Here is a 23,999-nt window from a genome sequence, read left to right as displayed (position 1 = left end):
TGCGCCCTCGTCCTGGGGGGCTGGGGGCTTGACTTTTCACCCAGGGCCGTCCGCGAGTCCCTAGCGGCACCACTCATGCAACCACGAAGGTCATGTATGCGATGTCCAGGCTCGTCGCCAGGAACGACACGGGAAAGGTCAGATCTCTCGTGACTTTATTACGGAAAAGTCCCAAAGTGCTGGAGCGCAATATGGGTCAGGTGGGAGCCCGCGGGGCTCAGGTCACCTGCGGTCGACTCCTGGCTTTTGGTGCCAGCACAGGAAGCCTCATAGGACATGATGACAAACACTTACGAGTGTGCCGGACACTATTCTGCACACCTTAGCGGGTCACCCTCGTGAAGAACATACGAGGTAGACACGACTGTGGTTTTGCCCCGTTGTGCCAATGAGAAGGCGGAGGCACAGAGAGGCTAAGTAACTCGCCCAGGGGCACACAGCCTGAGAAGGTTCGTGCTGAGATCGGATCCGGAGTCCAAGCCGTGACCCACCTGCCAGGCCGCTCTACCTCGAGTTTGCTCATCTGAGAAATGGGCTTGCCGACCCCTCCCTGCCTCTCCAGCCCATCTGGGGCTGAGCAAGCCGCCGGGTGAAGAGTCCTCGTCAGTTGCACACGGGCCTAGGGCTGCAGCTCGTACTGGCCCTCGGTGGCCGTGTGGAAGTCCTCGAGCACCGACTGCAGGAACTCAAAGGTGGGCCGCTCCTCAGGCCGGCTGCGCCAGCACTCGGCGATGACGCCGCTGTACAGCTCGGGTGGGCACGAGTCTGGGCGCGGCATGCGGTAGCCGCGCTCCAGGTTGCTGATGACCTCGGGGTTGCTCATCCCTGGAGGCGGAGGGGACGCGGCTGAAGGCGGCAGGGGCCCGCCAGGCACGGACCGCCACCTCCGCCCTCGCAGCCCGGCTGGTGCCATCTTTACGCATCCCACTATTTACTTTCCGTTGCTTGGAGAACAGCAGGAAACGAGGCTGTAGACGATCTCAGTGCGGGACAGTTCCTCCTGGGTGGGAGCCTACCTCGCTTACCTGTGACTGCGCAGCACGCAGGCGAGCATCATTCACTGCGCAGGTACTTGGTGAACAGGCCCCACCCCTCCCAGAGGCTGCTAAGAGGTCCCAGCCCTTCGGGCCTGAGGCTGGGGGCTGGAGGGCTGGGGGTGGACCCTCAAGATGGGGCTTTGTACCGAAGGTGCAAGACCAAGGGAGGGGCCACCTGCCCTCAGTTGAGGGCAAACTAGTTGGAGGAAACCTGAGTTCAGACCCCGACCTTAACTGAATTCCAGGTTTGGGGGCTCACTGACCTCTGCTGGATGAAGGGGACACAGCTCTGTTGCCAAGAGCAACGTCCAGGAAGGGGGTGGAAGCCCCGCCCCCAGAGTGGCACACTTGGGTTTCTGTTTCAACCATTGGGCTCCATTCTGACATTCGGGTGGGCAACCCCAGGCACTGGACATGGGACATCTGCCATCACAGTCATCTCAGGACAGCCCTGAGCAGCAGAGTTGCTGCAAGACGCAGCCGCCTACCTGGGTAGGGCACACGCCCGTAAGTGATGATTTCCATCAGGAGGATTCCGAATGACCACACGTCTGCTTTGATGGTGAACACCCCGAAGTGGATGGCCTCTGGGGCAGTCCACTTGATGGGGAACTTGGCCCCTGTGAGAAAGCCAAGGGCAGCTTTGTGGGGCCGTGACTGACTGCCCCTGCATGCCCCCCAACGCCTTGCTGTTCCTCCCCTCCACCCTGCCCTGCCTGGCGGGGTTAGGGCAGCTGTGCCAGACACAGATGCATCCAGGGAGTCACTCCGACCCCTAGGACACATGACCAGGAGTGTGCAGACCCTGGGGGTCCGCAGCATGAAAGGACAAATACCACCCCTGTCACCCGCTTTGGGTCTTTGCCCAGTGGGCTTCACTGGGCAACCAGCACGTGTTTCCATCTGGGATGGGAGAGTCCTGTGGCACCTCCCATGAGTCCTGCTTACTAACAGGAACCCACGGCTTGGGAAAGTCATTTAACTTGTCCCTGCCTTAATCCTCTCCTGCAAAATGGAAATGGTGACACAGGACTCATATACCTCCTAGGGTCACAGTGAGGAAAGAATTCAAATCCTGCTGCCCATGAAGCCCACCGGATGGCTGCAGCCCTGGCTGGCATCCAGGACAGACCGCACGGCCCTGCCCTTGATCACCTGCACCTTGCCTGGCTTTATCCCCTGAAGTTCCTTCAGGGAACGAGTCACGTCAATCCTTCTCCCGTATCAACTGATTAATATGCTGAGCTAATAGTGCTCACTAACTTGCTTGATGAAATGTATTTTGATCCTTTCAAATCCTCTTGTGAAGAGGATTTTTGCCAAAGTTTTACAAAGTAAAGTAGAGTGCGTGTGGAGACCCCAATTCAGGTTATTAGGTTTTGCTGCTCATACTTTAGAGCAGTGTTTTCCAAAGTGTGTTCTGTGAACCCCTGAGGGGAGGGGAGGGGAGGTTCACAGAAGTTACATGGAAAAAGCCTTTGGGATTCCAATTAGTTTGGGAGACCCGAGGTGAGGCACGAGTACACTGTTCCTTAGCTGCAGGACTTCTCAGTGCCTTTAATATGCTGCTGTGGGCTGGGAGTCTCCAAGGGAGGGCTGGATGGACTGGGCGGTGTCTCCAAACTTACTCCCTCACAGAGCTATTCCTCCTGAGGCACCTGTGCTCTACAGGACACTTTAGGGAAATGCTGGACTAGCTGGGGGCAAGGCCCGAACTGCATGACAAGAAGTCCAAAGGGACTTGGGGAGTTGGGAGGCTCGCTCACCCTCTTGGGCAGTGTACTCATTGTCGATGATCCGGGCCAAGCCAAAGTCACCGATTTTGCAGCACAAGGTCTCAGACACCAGGATGTTGGCCGCCCTCAGGTCCCGGTGGATTGAATTCATCTGCTCGATATACGCCATTCCTTCTGCAACCTGAGGGAATGGACCCCACGGTGAAGGCCAGCGCCCCTTGGGGAGAAGGAGGACTCCGGCCGCCCTCTGCGAGGACTCCGGCCGCCCTCTGCATCAGAGCCAGGGGCCCCCGCCCCTGCTCACCCACCTCTCCCCTCCCTCCAAGGGTCTGCAGGGGAGGACGGTGGCAGAAGGCAGGCAGGAGAAAAGGAAGGAAGGGGCGTGAGAGGAGGGGAAGGCAGGAGGCTGGGGAGAGGGTTTCATTTCCTCAGCAAGTTCAAGCACTGGTCCTGGAGCAGGGAGCCCTGGATTGCAATCATCGCTTAAGCTCCTTGGGGGAGGGGGAATCACTGCCCTGACATGGAACGTGAGGGGAGGGGTCTCCAGGGCCCCAGGGTTGCGGTGAGCATTAGGTGAGCCCTGGCGGAGGACCTAACCCAGCAGGATCCTGACGGAACAGAGGCAGTGAAAGAAGAGAGTTGTTTCTGTCCCAGATCACCAGCATTGGGCCAGGAGGAGCTGTTTGTGCTGCTTGTGTGCCGTTTAGCCAAAGAAACTAACTCAGGGTTTATTCACTGCACTCCCAGTGGGTGGATGAAGAAACTGAGGCAGAGAATAGAAAGCCACTTTACCTCCTCAAAGCCAGCACTGGAATTGATCCCACTCCTCCTTAGGCTTTCATTACACTGGTTTATTCATTTATTCATTCATTTATATATTATATTTTCATATTTATTCCTTTGCTAAATCATTCCATCACACACATGTGTTGGTATGGTGCTGTGAGGACTATAAAGCTGAATACCAAATATCTTACATCTGGACAGCATTTAGCAGTATTCATCCCATTAAAAATATGTACTATATTGTATTCATGTATGTATGTACTATATGAGCGGTATTAGAAATTTAAAAAAAAAAAAGGTCTAGCAGGACCCAGATCTGCTTTCAAGGAGCATCCACCAGGCACGATGCTAGGGGAGCACGTGACCAAGGTGCTCTCTGCACTTTCTTGTCCAGAAAAATTGAATAGAAGTGACCTTGACCTGGGTCGTGAACTCTGATTAGGATTCTGCCAGCTGAGAAGAGAGTCAAAGGCATCCTGGGCAGAGGGCACAGTCTGGGCAAAGGCTCCCAGATGTGACAGGACAGGGGGGAGCTGCCGTGTGGCTGCCAAGTGGGGCACATGGGCTTGTGGTTGGAGGGGAGCTTGGCATTTCATGCCTTAGAGCAGGAAAAGGAGCGCCCAGAAGGCGGTGAGTGTGCGCGCATGTGTGTGTGTGTGTGCGCACACGCAGTGAGGTGTTAGCATGATCAGAATGTGGCTTAGAAGCTGCTCGCCTGGAAGGTTCTGATTTTCTGGTTTCCTAACCTTCAGATTCTTGACCACACCTACTTATAAACTCAGGTGGCTTTTCACATCTTTTGCCTCTGGGTGACCCAAGATTTCCCAAAGGATTGACTAAGAGACAGCGGAGAGAGAGAGAGAAGGAAAAGAATGGGGGAAGAAAGGAGTGGGCAGGCTGATCACTGCGCTGTGGTTTGAAACCGGTCACCAGCGTTAATTTTCCGAGACCACCTCCCCAGCCTGTTGGACCCGGCCTGTGCTCACCTCGGTGGAGAGAAGAGGGGTGGTGACCTCAGTGCCTGCCCTGATATTAACAGCAGATAACGGTAGAGGAGGAGGGAGACGCGGGAGGGTGCCTCTCTGCAGCAGGATGTGTATGTGTGTGTGTGTGTGTATATGTGTGTGTGTGTGTCTCACGGGCTGACCACAGACCAGAGCTTTTCTGCTGAGAGCTCCAGTTTTAACAGATGCACACTTGGAGCCACCAGATGTGCTTTGCTGCCGGTTAGAACCCTCAGCTAAACTCCCCGGGGAGGAAAGGTCCCTTCTCTTCCTTTTGCTCTTTACCTCACGCCGTCTGAGTCTACAGACGGCGTTTGTGGGCACCGTCTGAGGACAGGCAAGGTCACCGCAACGCTCGGGCCTACCGTGTGACACGGGATTCGTGGGAACTCTCTGGGTCTCCCACACCATCCTGTCCTCCCTCCCGCCCTTAGCAATAGAACCCACCTCACTCCTTCACGGCTGCCCAGGAGAAAGACTACATTTCCCAAGCTCCCTTGCAGCAGGTGTTGGCTGGTGACCGTTGGCCAGGGGGCTGGGAGAGCAAGGGTAGTGGGTGACTTTGGGGACGCGTCTCTAAAGGGAGGGGCACTTCCTCTTGCTGGCTGAGGAGGACAAGATGCTAAAGTGTGAGCAGCCTCCCTGGGTGGGAAGATGACCTGCTAAGACCTGGAGGGTGGAAGAAACCTGGGTCCCTGCTCTGAGGCGTGGCCCCACTGCCCACCCCAGACTGCCCACTTCTGGTGTTGACACATTTAAGCCGTGATGACTTTGGGCTCTCTGTCCTTCACAGCCCAGCCTAAATCTAATGGACACAACCTCTAACTAGTTGATCTTGTCAAGCCATGGGGACGGAGGGGAGGGTCTGGGGGCCTGGCCCGCTGCACTCGGTTCTCACAAACCTGGGCCGACATGTCGATCAGCCTCGGGAGGGACAGTCGGCTACCTTCATTTGTCTTCAGGAAATCCAGCAAGCAGCCTGAGGAAAGAGAAGTTGCAGCTGCACTTGTGCAGAGTGACCCAACCCTGGCTGGGCCGGCCTCTCAGGGTATGGGCTGCTCCCCACCTGTGGCGGGAAGTGGGTGGCACTCTGTCGGATCTCTTGTGCCCAGAGAACAAACCCACCCACAGCTGCAGGTGCCTCTGCTCTACAGAAACTCCCATCTCAGCCCTCACAGCACCCAGGAGGTGCTGATCTGCTACCAGCTGCTCGGAGGATGTTAGGTCTCAGCCAAGTTCAGGGTCATGCAGCCGGGGAACCGGAGCAGAAGCTGCTCATTCCCTGCACAACATTCTGAAGCATCTTCTTGCCCCCTTCACCGTTTGTTGGCAGAGATTCTTCCTCCGAGGACTAAGGGCACAAGAAAGCACCAGAATGGAGAGGCCCGTCTCCTGGGTTGGTGCAGGGAACAAACTCAGCTCCCCTTTGGCATCTAAGGGTCGGGGGATGCTCACCACAGGGGTGGCTACGAGGTGAGCTGGGGAGTCAGGTGCTCGGCGTGGGCCCCCTTCAAGACGACCTTTAAGGAACTGCATTAGCACAGCATGTTAGGATCTGACCAGAATCAGTGTATGGTCAGGGCCACAGGAGGGGTGAGAAGGAGCCCCCTGCCCCGGGAGAGCGTGGCCACACCATGGACCTCAGAGGCCATCTCGCCCAACCTTTCTTCTCATCCATGTTGTAAAGTACTCAAAGGGTTGTAAAACGTTCCCTGGACTAGAACCGTCTCTGGACACCCAGCCTACTGTCCTTTGGACTTTGCCTCGCCCTGTCCTCCCCAGGGGCATCAAGCAGTGCCAGGCACAGCAGGCGCGCTCCAAAAATGCTGGTTCAAGGGCTCCTGCACCGAGGACTCTGCTCTGTAAGGACTGCTGATCTTTCTTGTTCTCTTCACCCTTCCCTCCGCCCCCCATGCACATGGAACACCCTAGATCTGAAAGATGTTGGCTAACTGACCCAGCCCGTGGCTCAGTGATCTCCTGCGGAGGTCTCCTGGCCAGGCAAGCCCATGGCAGCAGATCAGCCTCAGCCTTCTCGGGCCCCCAAGCCTGGACTCCCACCCACAAGCCTCCCTGCCTCTGTCTGAAGGATGCAGTCCTGGGCAGGGCACCACCTCTGGCCATGTACTCGGTCACGATGTAGATGGGCTCCTTGGTGACCACGGCGTAGAGACGGACCAGCCTCTCGTGCTGGAGAGTTTTCATCAGGTTGGCCTCACCCAGGAAGGCCTCCGGAGACATGCTTCCCTCCTTCAAGGTCTTGATGGCCACCTTGATGTTGTTTTTGTAATAACCTGAGCCCCAGGGATGGAGAATGAAGAGGACATTCAGAAGACCCAGAGGCTATGGGAGGTGATCCCTTAACCAAAATTGACATAAGCTTCCAGGAGCCATCCCTGTTCTACAGACGGGGCACTGAGGCTACAGCCGCCCCCGCCCCACCCCCCGGAAGTGGTCCTGGGCTGGAATGACAGCTCCTGAGAGGGATGGATGTGCCTGCTTACCTTGCGGGATGCCAGTTTGTCCCAGCCTCCCCTGCCAGACGGGAGCCCCAGGCAGTGGAGGAACTTATCCCGCCTGGGAGGGGGGCCATTTCACCTCCTTGCCCCTACACCCGGGTCTGGGGTGCATCTCTTGTCCTTCTAGTAGCCTGCCTCCTACCCCTACGTAATGAGTCTCTTCTACCACTTGATAGCTTCAGCGTGGCAGGGAGCATCACAGCCCACGACAAGAGCATAGAGAACGCAGAGGGGGCCTGGGGCCTCCTTCCCCCTTTCTGTGCCCTGTGATGTTTCCCTTATAGCGCCAGCACCTGCACACTCCCACCCCCACCATGAGGTCCCCATCCACACCGAAGGCAGAAGGCAAGTCATGACTCAGACTTGCAACAATCCAGGTGGAGCTCCTGCCAGGGGCGCCTCAGGCATCAGTCCTGGGTGCCAGAGGATTTGGGGGCGGGGCAGCAGGATCCCACCGTGAAATCATGCCCAGAGACACGGACCTTTCCAGGGATAAGATAAAGCACCTTGTGTTCTGAGAGTGCTCATGCTGGGCAGAGGAGCGACCGTCAACTGTAATTGAAGGTGAGGCCACAGGGGTCCCGAAGTTAAGGGACTGGCTAGTCTCACAGCTGCAAGTGCTGGCTTTGGTCTGTTACCAGAGTCTTGGGGCCCCTGGTTCACCGCTCACCACGGTTAACATGCTGTTGCCACTCTATGAGTTAGCAAGGCGTTCCAGGTCACACCCACATCAATGGCAAAGGCAGCTCTGGGCAGCAAAGATCGAAGGAGGGACTGGGCTGAGGGGGTGGGAGAGTTGGATTCTACTGCTTCACCATCATGTGCGGAACAGCTGAGGGCAAGTCACTTTAGTGTTCTGTGCCTCCATTACCTAATCTGTAAAATGGGTATATAGCCGCAGTCCCTTCCCCCTCATAAGCCTTTTATGGGAAGCATGATGCCCTGTGCAAATCCTGAGACTTCTGTGCTTCAGGACGCAGGACAGGGAGAGACACATACTCACCCATCCAGACTTCGCCAAACTGCCCAGATCCAAGTTTCCTGACCAGCTTGAGAGACTGCCGGGGGATTTCCCATTCATCCTGGGCCCAGGGGTTCTGGAGAGCCAGGCTCACACAGGGTTGGGTCAGCCTCTGGCACAAACCATCCCCTTTCTCTACATTAGGAAAGAAGAGGTGGGGCTGGAGCCAGACTGGTCTCATTCTCATGGGAGCCACATCACTCCCAGCTGTGTCCCTGCCCCCTATAGCCCGCCCTACCCCACCCCTACCCGTCGTGCACACACCACACACACACACACACACACAGCTCTCTGCATTCATTTTGCATTAAGCAAGGGATGCTATCATTGTCTTGCTGTCTCTAAGACTGAAAATACTTGTTACTCTCCAAGCGGTCACAGCCAGTAGCGGGGATTAGGGATACAGAATGTGAATCATTATGTTGACAGTTGTCAACTCCTTAGGTCCAGCCTTGGGATAATCCTCCACCAAGATGGCACCAATAATTCACACCATCCTGAGATCTTAGTGATAGAGAGATACAAGGGCTCCTCTGGTACAAGCCCCCCAGGCCCCCTCATCAGATGCCCCCTCTTACTGGAATAATGCTGCACCAAAGCCTGCAGGGTGGGGAAGGTGTTTCGGGGGGAGATGTAATAGCCGCCTTCATCCAGGGAGCGGATCTTATAGTGCTTGATCACCTCCCCCTGGGCGGTCACATTCTTCACAGACAGAGAAAAGGCACCTGGAGGGTTAATAAAGACACATACATGAGAAGTAAGGCGTGAAGAGGGAAAACCAAGGCTGGGATTTGGGCTTCCTTTCAATACCCCGGAAAAGAGTTCCCCAAACTCTGCTCTCCAGTTTGACCACTTCCATCAAAAGTTACCTTTTCCTTCTTCTCACCCACCACCCTCCCGGAAGCCTGTCCTCTCAGCTCCATCTGACACTGTCGTTGACGTTCCCCCCCAAATCTCCCAAAACTCAGCCAGGGAATCCCAGAGCTCTGGAGCAGGCAGGATGTTATCTTAGCCATCAGGCTGTCCCCCAGCTTGGGCCCTGGGGCTTGGGGACCCTTTGCCGTGGGATGTTGAGAAATATAGAGCTGTTGGAGGGACTAAGAGACTGCCTCATTCATTCATTCATTCATTTGTTCATTCATTCCAGCTGAAAGGCTGACCCTTCCCCACATGCAATAGTAAATTACAACCCCAAGCACTCCTGTCCATGGGGGAGAACGTAACACACTCCCCAAGGGTTCTGTTGAAATCCATACACACCTCTAGGTATTCTGTCTTCTAGGTTAATGTAGCAGATGCCAAGGGTTAAGAGCAATTTAGGTGGCAAGGGTTTTCAGCTGAACAACATTCCACGAACTGGATGGTTTTTATAAAGCGCCTCTGTCCAGCTCTCTGGGCACCACACTCCTCCACTCTTATTTGGAAGCTGAGGCCCAGAAGTGGAATGTCGCTTTGCCCCAGGGCCCTCCGCGGGCCAGCGGCAGGCTTGGGGGCTCCCGTGCCCTTCCTAAGGGCGCGCCTACCGCGAGCAGTACCACCCTTCCCCGCCAGGGGTCAGGCTCGGACACCTCTTGTCCTGGGTGTGGGCGCTTGATTTTGCTCTGCGGTGTTTGTCTTCAGGCGTCTTTCCTCCCCCATCAGCCCATCAGTCCATCTCAAATCCCTTCTCCCCTAACCCTTGGCCACTGCGCCTCTCTTATTGCCCCCCTGCAAAAGGATGCGGAGAAGCCTTGCGCCCCGCGGCGCGCCCTGCCTCCGCCACAGCCCGCCCCACGCGGCCGACCCCAGCCCAGCCCGCACGCGGCAAACTGTGGCCCCGACTTCGCCCCGGGTGGGTGCAACGCGCCCCGGTATCTCAGGAACCAGAGAGTGGCTCTAGTGAGTCCATTCATCCGCGCATCACCCTAGTGAGGAAAGGAGCTGTTCTCCCCATTCCCTCCGCTGCGCCCTGCTTGCGAATCCTCTAGATCAGCCAAGGAGACTGGGCTCTCCTCCAGCAGAGCCTCGGAAGCTCTGATTTAGGGCCTCTCTCTTGTGTGGGCTCCTCCTAGGGACTGTCCCCAATATCTGTTTACAATCTGGCATTCCTTCTTCTTAAAGGGGACTTCAATCCTTGCGGTTCACAAAATCCGGATCCCCTTGTCCTGTCTCCGCGCTGCGTGTGGGCTGCGCTGGGCATAGACAAGGCTGGGTTCCCAGAGATTGAGATTTCTTAACACTGTCAGGACCACCTGCCCTTGAACTGGGAAACTAGTCAGTCCTCACACAGATACCAATTAAATGAAGCTTGAGAAGCTAAGGGATGTCCTGGAGGGCTCTCGGGGCTAGAACTCGCTCCCTGGCTTCTGGGGGCAGTGTTCCTTCCCCATCTCCCATCCTCTGTCTGTGGCCTCCAGATGCTTTGGAGTTCGGTGGAGTGTGCGCATGTGTATGCAGGGATGTGCGCATGTGTATGCAGGGATGTGTATATGTGCGTGGGGTCCTGAAGCCTCAGCTCCATCTGGCCAATCCCAGCCTGGACTAGCTGGGGAGGGGGGCACCCGCCACCCTTAGAGACCCCTTCCTCCTTCACACTGAGGTTGGGGACGCCCCTTCCCTCCAGGGGGTCCCTTAGCAATAGGCAACAATTAAAACATCATTTCCGGGTGAAATGACGTGATGTCTGGGATTTGCTTCAAAGTAAGAGTGGTGGGTGGCGATATACACAAAACGAGATGAGCTGGGTTGATTATTGTTGAAGCTGGGTGTTGGGTACAGGGGCTCCATTATACTACTCGCTTTACTTCCGTATGCATTTGAAATAGTCTACAGCAAACAAAACACATATGTCATCTCTAATGATTCCCATATTGTTTCTTGGACATAGGTGCACTGCTATTCAAATGGAGTAGTGGCAATATCCTAATATGTACGTGTATATAATCTAATGCATCCATGGGTGCATTTCCGGAAATTCTGCACAGAGTGCCCCAACGCACCATTGCATCCCTCCACCTCCCCCACCTGATTCTGACCCTTTGAGGGGCAGTGAGCTGTGGGAGCTCCCCTGAGCCTCCAGTGGGTTGTAAGCAGCTCTCTTTGTCCAGCTTTTGCTGCTTTAGTGTTTCCACTCCCTGCAGTTCTCAAGCCATGGATGGAGTTGAAGGGTAAGCCAGCGGGCAGGGGAGGGGGTGGTGCTCCCACCAGGAAGGCCCTGTCCTTTCTCTTTGCCCCAACACAGGGGGCCAGGCTCACAGCCCAGCCACCCTCCCTGCCCTTCACCTCTGATGTCGCTGCTGCCACCTCCTCTCCTGTAACGGGTCCCTCTGTGCAGTGTCCTGATAACAAAGGCTTTCTTCACCCTGCTTGGGAAACTCCCCTCCATCCACCCAGGTTAGGCCAGTTTGACACGCTTTAGAGCTTGTGAAGATTTTTGGTGCCCTTCAGAGGATCTGGGCCCTGACGCTTGTTCACTGTTGGTCTTGAAGGAGTCACTTCTTCCCTCAGGGAGTCAGTTTTCTCATCTTTCAAATGGGGGTTTTGGCGCAGTACCTCAAAGATGGAAGACTAGTGGCAAACGTGTACCAGGAAGCATATATAACAAGGTTCATAGCAGCACGTTCATAACAGCCCCAAACCGGAAACAACCCCAAGTTCACCAACGTTAGTGTGGAGAAATAGCAATAACTTATGGAATATTCATACACTAGATTCCGTATAGCAGTCACAGTGAACTGCTGCTACCCTCAACAACACGGGTGAGTGTGTTATGGGCTGAATTGTGCCCCCCAAAAATCCCTGTGCTGAAGTCCTAACCCCCAGTACATCAGAATGGGACTATCTTTGGAAATAGGGTCTTTAAAGAGGTGATTACATTAGAATGAGGTCATTGGGGTGGGCCCTGATCCAATATGACTGGTGTCCTTATAAGAAGAGGGCATGAGGACGCAGACACACACAGAGGGACGACCATGTGAGGACCCAGGGAGAAGATAGCCGCCTACAAGCCAGGGAGAGAGGCCTCAGGAACAACCAGCCCTGCTGACACCTTGATCTCAGATTTCTAGCCTCCAGAACTGTGGGAAAACACATTTCTGTTGTTTAAGTCCCCCAGTTCCTGGTACTTTGCTTCAGAAGGCCTGGCAAACGAATACAGAATCTTACAGTGTTGAGTGAAAGGAATAGGATGCACACAAAAACTAAAAAGTATGATTCCATTTGTATAAAGGTGAAAAACAGACAAAACATGGGTGGTAAAACTATAAAGAAAGATAAGGAAGGATTTCCATCCAAGTCAGGACGGTGGTGGCTTCTCTGGCGGGTGGGGAGGTGAATCAGAAAGGGGCACCAGTGGGCAGGGAGAGGGACTCTGGGTGTCTGGAATGTTCTCGCTCTTGTGGTCACACAGGTGTTTACTTAGCATGACTCTATGCTTATAATTATGCACTCATGTATAATTTATGCAATTTTTAGATGTGTTTTATACTTTATAGCAGAAAGAACTTTGAGGAGGAAAGACAGAGAGAAAACTAAAGACAGAGAAAGAGAAAACCCAGTGGCCTGAGGGTGGTGGCAGAAACATTCTGCTCGGTCAGTGGGTTTGAATCTATGAGTCCCCCAGATCTCAGTGATCACCGCCCCCTCCTTGTATATCACAAACTTATACTTCACAGGCTCTTGGAAGTGTGTGAGTCACAGCCTCTAGCTGAGATGATCTCTAAGGATTCTTTCAGCTCCCAAATCCTTTGATTCCAGACGTGGCCCTGGGTCACACCCCCTCTTCTGCCCCCCGCCAGCCTCAGCACCCCTGCTGACCGAGGCAGTGCGAGACCAGCCCGAGATGGGAGCAGCTCTCATGCTGGGCACACTTCCAGCGGGGCCCTGGGAGAACTGTCCATGTGTACAGCCTCACGCTCAGTCACCGGATACCCATGGGCTGTCCTGGCTGGCCTGATGTGGGAGGGACCCCCCGGGGTGGAACGCCGCCAGGCTCTCCTGCCTAGCACCCCACACGCTGGCTCCCTCCCAACTCCCAGAAGCAAGGCTGCAGGTGGGGCTCCCGGGCTGCACAGGGAGGGCAGTGGAGGCCCAGGCTTACCTTTGCTGGTTTCGCTCTCTCTAATAAGAAAGGAGCCAGCCTTATTGATTGGAGCCAGAAGCTGCCTCTCGGCATCTCTCCGGCAAATTGATCGAAAGAACCACCTGGAAAAGAAAAGCACAAAGGCAGACAGACCTCAGGGAGTGGCCACACTCCCGGGGATATTGTCACCCAAGTCCCTTCCCTCCAGAGATAAAATGTGTTCCTGTTGCCAACTTAACCCTGAGCTGAGCCCCTGACATTTTGATACATGAAATACCGCTCGGTCCCTTTCCCTGCTGTCAGCGATGGACTTGGTGTTTTCTTGAAATGAAAGGCGAGTAGTATTTGGTGCCCTTTGTTAATTTTGCTCTGGGAGAATGCACCTGACACCTTCCCTCACAGCCCACCCTCCTTGGGGTTGGGTCTCTAGTGCCCCTTGAGCACAGGCTGGTCAGGGTGGATGTGCCCGCCCCACACTGGTCCAGGGACAGGCACAGGGCCGGGCGTGCTGGGCAAGGAGCCCTCCTGGGGGCGAGCATTGCTGGATGGGAACACTAGACGAGGCAGCAAACCCGTGCCAGCTCGTGAGTTTGACAGACTCTAAGCTCCTTCAGGGCCGGGGTCATGTCATAATGGGTTTTGCAACCTCCCCGGTTCTAGGCAAAGCTGGGGCTCTGGCTCTGTTTGCTCAGGGCACTAATGCTCGAGGCCCTGGCTGGTGCCGTGTGCAGGTGGGTTATGAGGATGCTGGGGTGGAGCTGTCCCCTAAGGCCCCCATCCTGTGAGTCCCCCGAGGTGCAAGCCCTGAGTCCTGTCCTGGAGGCAGGGGAGGAGGGTGGCGGATCAAGGCGGTGGGACATGGGGTCGTCTCTATCAGGTTAGCCAGGAAATGGGCAGCTCCCATTTTACAGATGGGAAGGGTGAGATGGGCTCCCTGAGTGACACCCTCAGTGTCAGACAGAGATTTAAACGTTGCTGGGACATTAGACAAGCCTTTCCCAGCGGCACCAAGTCCCCACCCCTCTCCTGCCCCCTCTGTGCCGGGTTCACACCTTGCCCTGCTCTTTAGCTACTTTCTGGCTCTGCCCTGCACAGACTAGAAGCAGCCAGCACACGCCTCCACTCTGAGGGGCCACCTGTCCACTTACTTTTCCACTTCCAGGGTCTCTATTTGGGTCACAAAGTTGCTGGGCACGTAGCCTTCTCTTCCTGTGATGAGAGACTTGGCCAACCACCAGTCTCCAGCTCTAGGTGGGAAAGAAAAACAAAACAGGTACTGGCTCCCACAGGCCTCTCTGGGCAGCTCACAGCCCACAGCATCTCACCCCTGGGAGGCAGAGGATTGGAGAGGCAAGGGGTCGGGCAGAGGGAGGGAACTGGGGCCAGTGGCTCAGTGATGCGGGGTGTCCAGGTCATTCCAACTCGCCAGCATCCGATGGGCCCAAGATGCTCCTGGTCCAGGGAAGGAAAGGGAACAATGCAGCCTCCAGGGGAGGTTTGTCTCCATAGCCTGATCCGCCCAAGAGGGCCCCAGCTCTCTGGTGAGCCGCCTTCCTCTCGATTAATGGGACACGTTTAGGGTTGGGGGAGTGAGTTTGGACTGGACGGGAAAGACAGACACAAGGAGGGCTGTGGAGGAGAGGACCAACCGGATCCCACAGATGGTCAAAAGGTCGGGGCCTTCACACTTTATCGCAGAACATCAAGAAATAAAGGAGCCCTCAGGCTCCACAGGACAAGCCCGACGTGCGAGAGAGTAGCTGTAGAGCAGTTTCTGAGAAGAAACCCTGGATAAACTAGAGCTGAATTCACGGGTAGGGTCTCCTGCGAGATCTTGTCTGGCAAGGGAGACAAATCTGGACACAACAGACTCCAGCCCAGAGCTGTGACGGAGCAGCCAGGTGAGTGCTGTGGGCATCAGGAGGGCTTCATGGAGGAGGTGACGTTAAAGGTGGGTTTTGAAGGAAGAATAGGATTTTGACAGCAGAGCAGGAGGTAGTGAATACGAACCCCTACTACTGAGTGACTGGGCTGGGCTGGGGGGCAGGGCACTGGAGAAGGTATTCTGGAGGCAGCTGTGCAGGGCAGTGGGTTGGGGGAAAGGTAGGTGGGCGGGGGGTGGGGTCCTGCAGTCACAGGGACGGTGTCGGGACACTTACTCCTTCAGGATCTGCAGCTTCTCCCCCTTTAGCATCTGCAGGTCCCGGTCGTTCACGGCTTTGTAGTCATACAGGGCCACCACGAAGTGTTCCTCTAGGGTGAACAGGGAAGAGATGGTCACTGCTTGGGTTGCTAGAGAGATGGTAGGGGCTGGAAACATCCCGAAGATCTAGGGAGATCGGCTGTGTGGAGCTGAGGGCCGCAGACCCACGTCTGGGAAGCATCCCTTATCACTTCGGAGGCCGTGACCCTCCCGTCTCTTCCCCTCCTCCCCCTGCCCTCCCTGCCTCTGTTCCAAGGGGAGTCGTGGTCTCGGAACACAGCAGCTGTAACTTAGACCTGTAACGGTACCCAGGGTCCTGTCACAGCGCTCTGGCTGGCAGTACCCAGACGAGCTGCTGGTCCCTGGAACGGAGCGGGCTCCGGAGCTTGGCTTATCGTCTTTCCAATGACCACTGCTTTTCTGCACAGCTCTGGGGAGCGAAGACCCCCCGCCCCGAAAAAGGCCACGGGGAGACCACTTAGCGTCCCCAGAAGTAGATGACTCAGCTTTGTCACCAGAGTGTGGCTGTTCACCTCCCCTCGGCCGGAAGAGGGGCTGGAATGGATGACAGAGGCCTCCTCCGGTTCTGAGACTCAAGGTCTTGTGCCAAAGGCAGCTGGTTTTACTTCCTTCTCCTGAGCTTCCTTCCTGGAGATGTGAAGCCCCGGCGGGAAGTAAGGATCGCCCTAATGGTAATTAACCGTGATCCTCAGCAGATAAGAAACACCAGGCACCAGGCGAGGCCACTAACTGGGTTCCAGCTCTTGACTGACAGACTCGGAGCTCCTGGGCGGAGGGGCCGCATCGTAATTAGTTTTGCATCCTCCACAGTCCTGGGGCGGAGCCGGGCTCCGGGTTGTTTGTTCAGTGCAGTCGTGCGAGGGCTCTAATGCCGGAGGCCTCCCCGTGCTGGATGCAGGTGGGTTATGAGGATGCTGGGGCAGAGCTCTCCCGGAAGCCCCATCCTGTGAGCCCCCTGCCCCGGCCTGAACCCCCGAGGTCATTCATTATGTCACCTCCACAGTCCGGCCCATCAGAGTGGCAGTGGAGACCAGGGGTGGTTAGAAGTCCGGCAGGGGGCCTTTGAAAGTGGGCTGGGAAACTAGACATGGGAAACTCCATGAGCAAGGGCTGGGACGCAGAGCCATCGGCCTTCGCCCTTGGAGGTTGGCAGCTAGAATTTTTGAAAGCCTGGGTTTGACGATGCTGTTTGTATTTGCTGTAACTCTTTTGGTGCTCGTTCGTAGTTTGTAGTCTTTAAAAAAAAAAAAAAGCCCACCCAGGCTGAGGTACACTAAATGAGCTGGTGCTTGGCTCCTGGAGGGACACCCCCCAAGGGCAGGTGAAGCCTAGGGCACCTCACTCAGCCTCCCCCCAGGCCTCCTCCTCTCCGACCCTCGAGGGCCCGTCTTCCCCAGGAAGCCACTCCCACCTCGGCCCCTGTTCCAACTGCACGAAGCCAGGGCCCGGAGGATGTGGCCAGGGGAGCCTCAGCTGCCGAAGCAGCCCCTTCTTACCTTGGTCCGGGTGCGTGGTGTCAGGAGGGGGCGGAGCAAGGTGGTTAAACACGACCTAGAGCGGAAATGCACGTGCTCTGTGTTAGGTCACGGCCCCGAGGCCAGGGCAGGGCAGAAGGGGTGAGACTGCTGGGTGCCAGCTGGAGGGTCTGGGGGAGCCTCTCTGCTGGCCCAGGAGGCTGCACAGGTAAATTCTACACGTGCTGCCTCAAGCCCCAGGTGCCAGTGCCACGTCCCACAAGCCGGGACCGCCTGCCCAACCACACACGCGGCTGGAGGAGGGGTACGTGGGGATGCCCCAACTTCGTAAGAGGCAGCTGTGGAACTGTGGGAGGAAGCCGTATCACCCGGGTTAAAATCCTGGTTCTTCTTTAAAAGAGAAATTGCAAAAGAGTATTTGCTCTCAAGGGAAATTATTTTAAAAGCATATTTCCCTCAAACGCAACAGATGTATTCCCAGGTATGTGCCCTGTAGAGAAACCTTTGCACCGGAAGGCTCCCAGAGAAAAAATTAAAAAAAATAAAAATCGCTGAAGTGTGGAAATCACCCTTGGACCAAAGATAGACGAATAGACAAACTGGAGCGAGTCATGCAACGAAACCCGGGGCGAGTTCGTGGCTACAGCCCCAGGCATCCCCGTGGATAACCCACAAACGTAACGGAGATCCAAAACCCACGTCTCGGACGGATACGTGCTGTCTGATTCAAATGATTTAAAGTTCACAACGGGGGCTTCCCTGGTGGCGCAGTGGTTGAGAGTCCGCCTGCCGATAGAGGAGACACGGGTTCGTGCCCCGGTCCAGGAAGATCCCACATGCCGCGGAGCGGCTGGGCCTGCCTGTGCTCCGCAACGGGAGAGGCCACAACAGTGAGAAGCCCGCATACCACAAAAAAAAAAAAAAAAAAAAAAAGTTCACAATGGGTAAAATCAAACTGAAGAGTGTTTAGAAACACGTACATATGTGATCACACCAAAAAAACGAAGCTAAGGAATGATTCAACACTCTCAGGATAGTGGGGCCTGGGGTGGTGAGGATACACTGGGGGCAGCGGACAGTCTCACCCGGTCACCTTCTACTTCTGAAGATGACGCAGCTGTGCTGGCTCTTCATTCTGTTCTTTGTTCAACTTGACATATGCGTTACAAATTTTTTTTTTTTTTGGCCACGCAGCATGTGGGATTCCCCCACCAGGGATCGAACCCGTGCCCCCTGCTTTGGGAGCATGGAGTCTTAACCACTGGGGCTGCCAGGGAAGTCCCCAAATATTCTTTTTGTATTCCATATTTATTGAACACAATTTTGAAGTAGCATTTTGCAAAATGGCATGTATAGCCTGGTTCCATTGACAATATAAACGTAATATAAATAACCCACAGAAAAGGGGTCTGGAGGCAGGAGCTCTGAAGTGCTAACTCCAGGTATCACTGGGCAGTGGAATAATGAGTAGTTACAATTTTTTTCCATAATGAATAGATATGATGTGACTTTTTAAAAAGTTTAAAACCTTCCAGGCTCTACTACTTATTCGCATATAACAAACACAGTCGAAGTCAGCGTTTTCCCAGCCGATCATTCATTCATTCAACAAACATTTCATTGCTACCTGCCAAGCCCTGCACTAAATTGGGACACGGATAGATGAGATTTCTCTAAGAAACAGGATTGGCAGTCCCCACTCCCCTCCTCCATCAGGTCACTGTCAGAATAAAGCAAAGCAACGGCCAGTCGAATGTGCTGGTGAGGGTTGGGGGACCCAGGCATGACTCCCAACTGCCCCAAACCAAAAGGGGGTAGGTGGCCGGGCCGGGGAGACACGAACATCATCATCTGAAAGTGCCTCTTTGGGAATGCTACCGTCAAAGGGTGCCAACCGCTTTGTGAACAGACCAGAACGGCATGACCCACTGCATGAGAACTTGAGGGCCTGCTGCAGAGGAGAGGGCCTCTCCAGTCCTAGGCTGCCTTATCCCAGGACGGCAAGCTGCTTGGAATGCCAGCAGCAGTGCCACGAAAGGGACAATGACCATCAGGAGCTTCTGGGCAGGGGGTGGGGGCAGCAGAAAATGCCCCAGACACCTCCTCACCCCACCCTCTCTTCACGTTGACATTTTTGATTTCCTTTCCTCTTCAAGGCTGCCCGTGTACATTGAAAACTGGCTAAGAATTACCAGGAGCCCCCAGGCCCGGTCCTGTGCCTTGTACACCTGCATATGGTCACGCCTCCATCAGAAAGGCATTCTTACTGTACCCATTTTACAGATGCGGTCACTGAGGCACAGAGGAGTTAAGTAACCTACCTGGAAGCACACCACTCATAGATTTAAGCTCGGCAATCTGGCTGCTAAGCTTGGTGCTATGCCACCACTGCGACATGGGGTCGTGGTGGCAGTGGGAGGGGCCTACTTGTTGGTGCCCCGCGTTGTCTAGAGATGGCGCTGGTGCTGGCTGGAGACGAGCAGCAGCCCCCGAGCCGCGCGGGGGAGCTCCGTGCGCCCCTCTCCCACCCCTCCCGCCGCGCACAGCAGTCACTCACCAGGGGCGGCAGTGGTGGGGCCTCTTTGCCCTGGGTGCCGGCCTTCACGGGGCTCCATCTGCCCTTCCCCTTCTCCTTGACCTGCCTTTTGCTGCTCACCACGCCCATCCTGTCGGAGAGCACACAGCAGATTGGCGATGTGAGTAGGTTTTCAGAGCCTCTGTGCACAAGAGCGTCCCCAAACCCCTTCCGGTTGCCGATTAGAAAGGTGGGGAAGCAGGGGGGCAGTGAAGGTCAAAGTCAGAACATGGGGTCAGAAGGGGCTTGGGTGGGCTAAGCTTGCCTCCATCTTTTTTCCCAGAGCAGGAGGAAGTGGCCCAGAGAGGAGAGACTCCTGGGTTTAGGACACAGAGATGGTCTGGCCTGAGGAAACTGCCAGAAATCGCCAGGGTGGATCCCAGGCCCCTGGGGGTAGGAGCCTTGCCGTCTAGAAAGAGGCTGACCAACGTGTCTGGTGGTCTGGGTTTCAGTCTTCACTTGGGAAAGTCACATTGCCTCTCTTGGCCCATGTTAGAACATTCTGAGGTTCTTTCCAGCTCAGATTTTCAGGTGAGATGCTGTAATTTAGGTCACAAAGATAGTACAGGCATCTAATGCCAACTTTTCAACAATATCGGGGAATCTTCTTGAGAGGTGAGTGAAATACGATCAAGATTTTTCTTGGGTAAAGAATCTCCAAATGACAGATGTGGGAAAGACCCCGGGGACCACGGCCAAGAGCACCGCCACTTCACCACCACCCCCATTCCAGGGCCGGCTGTTCAAGGAGAGCTTACGCTTGACCAAGAACTTCACGTATCTTGTATCATCCTTTCACGTCTCTAAAATAAGCGCAAGTAGGAGGTCTGAGATGTTAAGCAGCTGGTTCCCCATCAAAGAGTTAAGCAATGCAGAGGCAACCGTGGAGCCCTGGCTGACACTAGACCACTACACTTACCCACATTTTGGATAACGGATTATGGGGTTGTACTAGGAAGGGCTGCTGAATTTTATCAGGTGACTATTTAATATCTATTTATATGATAATTTTCTTCTTTAATTTGTTGATGTAATGAATTATGTTGATCAATTTTCTGCTACTGAAACATCTTTGCATTCTGGAATAAAAGCTATTTGGTTACAGTGCCTTAGTCTTTTTGATACACAGATGGATCCTATTTGCTAATATTTTATTTTGAATGAAAATCTATATTCCCGAGCATGATTAGTCTATAAGGAATTAACATTAAGATGACCCTGGCTTCATAACATACCGGGGATCTCTTTGTCTTTCTTCCTATGATCTTGAATGGTTTAATAACGTTGGGGTTTATCTGTTCTTTAAAGACTACATGGAACTCAGCTGGTAAGTTATCTGTTCCTGGGCCCCTTTTAAATAGTAGATCTCTAAATAAATTTCCAGTTTCTTCCACAGGAATTTGTTGCCATTTTTCCTCCTTCTTGCACCACTTTGATAATTTATATGATTTATAGGACATCTTTGATTTCCTCTCCATTTCCAATTTACCATGAAGTTTTACATCATATTGTTTTGTAATTATTTTCATCTCTTCTCTTTCTTGATTATGACTTATTTGTTGTTCCCAATATAAATTAAATGTACTTTCAATAATTACAATTTTTAATTGGATAACATTATCTGAAGCTTTCTATGACCAAATAAAGTCTTACCCTAGTTTTAAATTTATGAAAAAGGAGAGTAAAATCAAACCAGCATGAAAGTGGAATAGGAATAGACATATCATCAGTGACGCATAATAATAAGAATGCAAACAGATTCCAGTACATATGGAAACTGCATATATGAAAACAGTGGCATTTTAATTCAGTGGAGAACTGAGAGTTTATTTTAATAAAAGGTATTGGGGAAATAGCTATCTACCTAGAACAAAATACAATTGGATGCCAATCTCACACCATATTAAAAAAATAAATTCCAGGTGTATTGAAAAAATATATTAAAAAATTTTAATTGGAAGAAAATTTAGGACACCATACACATGACCCCCAGAGCTTGGAGATAACAACTGACAAAGATGGAATAGCTAGAAGCTGAGAGAGGACAAAAAGACATATTCATAACAAAAGGACAGATTCATAAATGTTAAAGGTACTACACAGTAAAAGAAACCATCATGAAGATAAGCAATAGATTGGGGAAAAGATTTGCAAAGCATATGGCAAACAAATGTCCGCTTATACACAGAGGTCATGAAACTTGGCAAGAAGTATGGGTTTAGCATATAATCTACTCGATAGAAAAATGAGTAAAAATTATAAATAGACAATCCATCCAACACAAATCCAAATCACTAAAAAGGCATGTGAAAAATGTTGAAATTACTTACCAATTGGAAAATGCAAATCAAAGTAACAAGAATGTTGCATCAATAAGATTGGGAAATATATAAGAGGAATGGTAATACCAATTGTTGATGGTAAAGAAAAGGAAAATTGTGTTTTCTTACATTTCTGGTACAAAAGTATTTATTATTGTTATTTCATCTGTTGTTTCCCACTCCATTTCTAAGATGATACCTCTGTGAGGTCTGGGATCTTTGCATTACACATTGTTCATCCAAATTGCTAAAACAGTGCCTGGCACAGAGTAAGTGCTTAATAAATACTGAACAAATAAAATATGAAATATTGCCAAACTTGTAGAAAGCAATCTCTCAAGTTCTATTAAAATGAAAAACTACACATACCTTTCGATTTACAATCCCACTTCCAAGAATCTCACTGCTACTAAGACATCCTCATATAGGAATATATGAGATACAAACACGTTTATTGCCGCAATAGTTGTAGCAACAAAAAACAAAACAAAAGAAACTTTGTAACTGCTCACCAACTGGGGAATTGTTGAGTATATCGGCACTTTAAAAGTCTCTAAAATATTATGCATCTATCAAAAAGAACATGTTAGATCTTTACCAGCGAGGCTAAGAGGAATGGCTACAACATATAGTTAGGTGAGAAAAGCAGGATGTGAAGAAGTGAGGCTGTCCCATATTCGGAAAAACCAAAGAATGAGACAAGAAATCCCTACATAGGCACATGCACATGTTTTTATATTACATGGAAATAGGTTTGGGAGGGTAAACACGAAGGTGTTTACTTTGGTGATTGGTGGAGGAGGTAGAGACAGAAAGGGAGGAAGCCCGCCACACCCAACAGAAAAAAAAGGCAAATTTAAAAAAGTGGGTGTGTGGGCGTTAATGCAAAGCAGGACTCCAAAAAGAGATTTCCTAAAGTGTTAATATTGTTTATCTCAAGTAATGAGACCTCATGTGACTTTTACCTTCTTTCTTATGATTTTATATATTCCTTGAATCCTTTAACAGGAAGCATAATCTTATCGGTACAAGCAGAAAGTGAAAAGAGATGTGAATGACTTGCCGGGGACCAGAGGGGGCGTGAGGCCTGGACCCGGGTCAGCCCCAGCTCTGGAGAACGGCTGCCTGGGCCTCAGGCCTTTCCTCCCTCTCCCAGCCTCCTGGCGCAATGAAGCATCAGACGGCAGCAGCTTCTAGACTTTTCCCGACTTGGACACCTGCTTCTGCACCTGCCCGAATGACCAACCCTATCTGGTCAACCATACTGCCACCAGTTTTAAACTTCCTGGGCAGACCTTTATGTCCACTTAAATAGCAGAACTGAGCATCTACATGACTTGACAGGAAGTAAAATTCCTCAGATTAAATCACCACTCCTTACACTTCCTCGTCCTTTGACTCCTTAGCAGTGTGTATGCAGATGCTTTTCCATGGGTTTTATAAACACATCGGTTCTCTAGGGTCCCTCCACCCCAGAGGCTCTGACTGGAGCCTGAGTTACCCAGAAAGCCATGTGACAAGCAGAGCTGTGTCCCCGTGCTTGGGCTGCCACCCCGCTGTGATATGTTGGCAGTTTCAGGCTGGGTGGAGCCAGGAAACAAACGCAGCGTCCACGCAGAAGCCCAAGGCAACACGTGCGGCTGCCTGGGTGTTCAGGGGGCTTTGTTGCACTTAAAGGGCACTGGCCTCCTCCCAGCGGTGAAGGATGGATGGGAGGATGTGAGTTGTGTGTGTGTGTATGTGTGAGAGAGAGAGTGCACACACGTGCACCTGCGTGTGTCTGTGAGTGCATGACAGAGCAAGCATGTGAATGCACCTGTGTGTGTGTGTGTGTGTGTGTGTGTAGTGCAGGGGGTAGGGGTTAGAAAGAGAAGGGGATGTTGGGGGAGGCGACCTCTGCTTGCTTATTTGAAATGAATTAGATGCCCCTGCCCACCTTGACCAGAGCAGGGAGATCAATGTAGGCCCCAGGGGAGACGCTTAAAACCTGAAACACAGCCTCAGCCTGGCAGGGGATGTGGTAGAGGCAGTAACTAAAAATAGAGAAACTGGAAACCCTTTATTCACAGTGGCCAGCATTTCACAGGTTGAAAGCACTTGACATATATGATTCATTCAATATTCATGTAGCATCCATAGGGTGGTTACAATTACAGTAAGTCTCCTACACACGATCGAGTTCCTTTCCGACGGCGCTGTCATAAGTCCGAAACAGCCTAGGTACCCAACTAACACAGTCGGC

General features: G+C 52.9%; 1 protein-coding gene across 1 annotated transcript; it reads right to left on the bottom strand.

The window, feature by feature from the left end:
* Positions 1-619: 619 nt before the first annotated feature.
* On the bottom strand, positions 620-23,188 carry BLK (BLK proto-oncogene, Src family tyrosine kinase; the record flags this gene model as incomplete). Its single annotated transcript, XM_079706953.1, has 13 exons — positions 23,139-23,188; positions 19,419-19,527; positions 16,883-16,937; positions 15,322-15,415; positions 14,311-14,409; positions 13,181-13,284; positions 8,682-8,828; positions 8,086-8,238; positions 6,678-6,857; positions 5,466-5,542; positions 2,804-2,954; positions 1,526-1,657; positions 620-825 (listed from the first exon to the last, which is right to left on the bottom strand). Exons 2-13 carry the CDS (start codon positions 19,524-19,526, stop codon positions 620-622), a joined length of 1,506 nt encoding a protein of 501 aa, XP_079563079.1. The 5' UTR covers position 19,527; positions 23,139-23,188.
* Between the last annotated feature and the right edge of the window lie 811 nt (positions 23,189-23,999).

The sequence above is a fragment of the Hyperoodon ampullatus genome (assembly GCF_949752795.1).
Source record: "Hyperoodon ampullatus genome assembly, chromosome: 6".
NCBI classification, from domain to species: Eukaryota; Metazoa; Chordata; class Mammalia; order Artiodactyla; family Ziphiidae; genus Hyperoodon; species Hyperoodon ampullatus.
The sequence above is the reverse complement of the archived record's forward strand: the minus strand, read 5'-3'. Positions and strand labels throughout refer to the sequence as shown.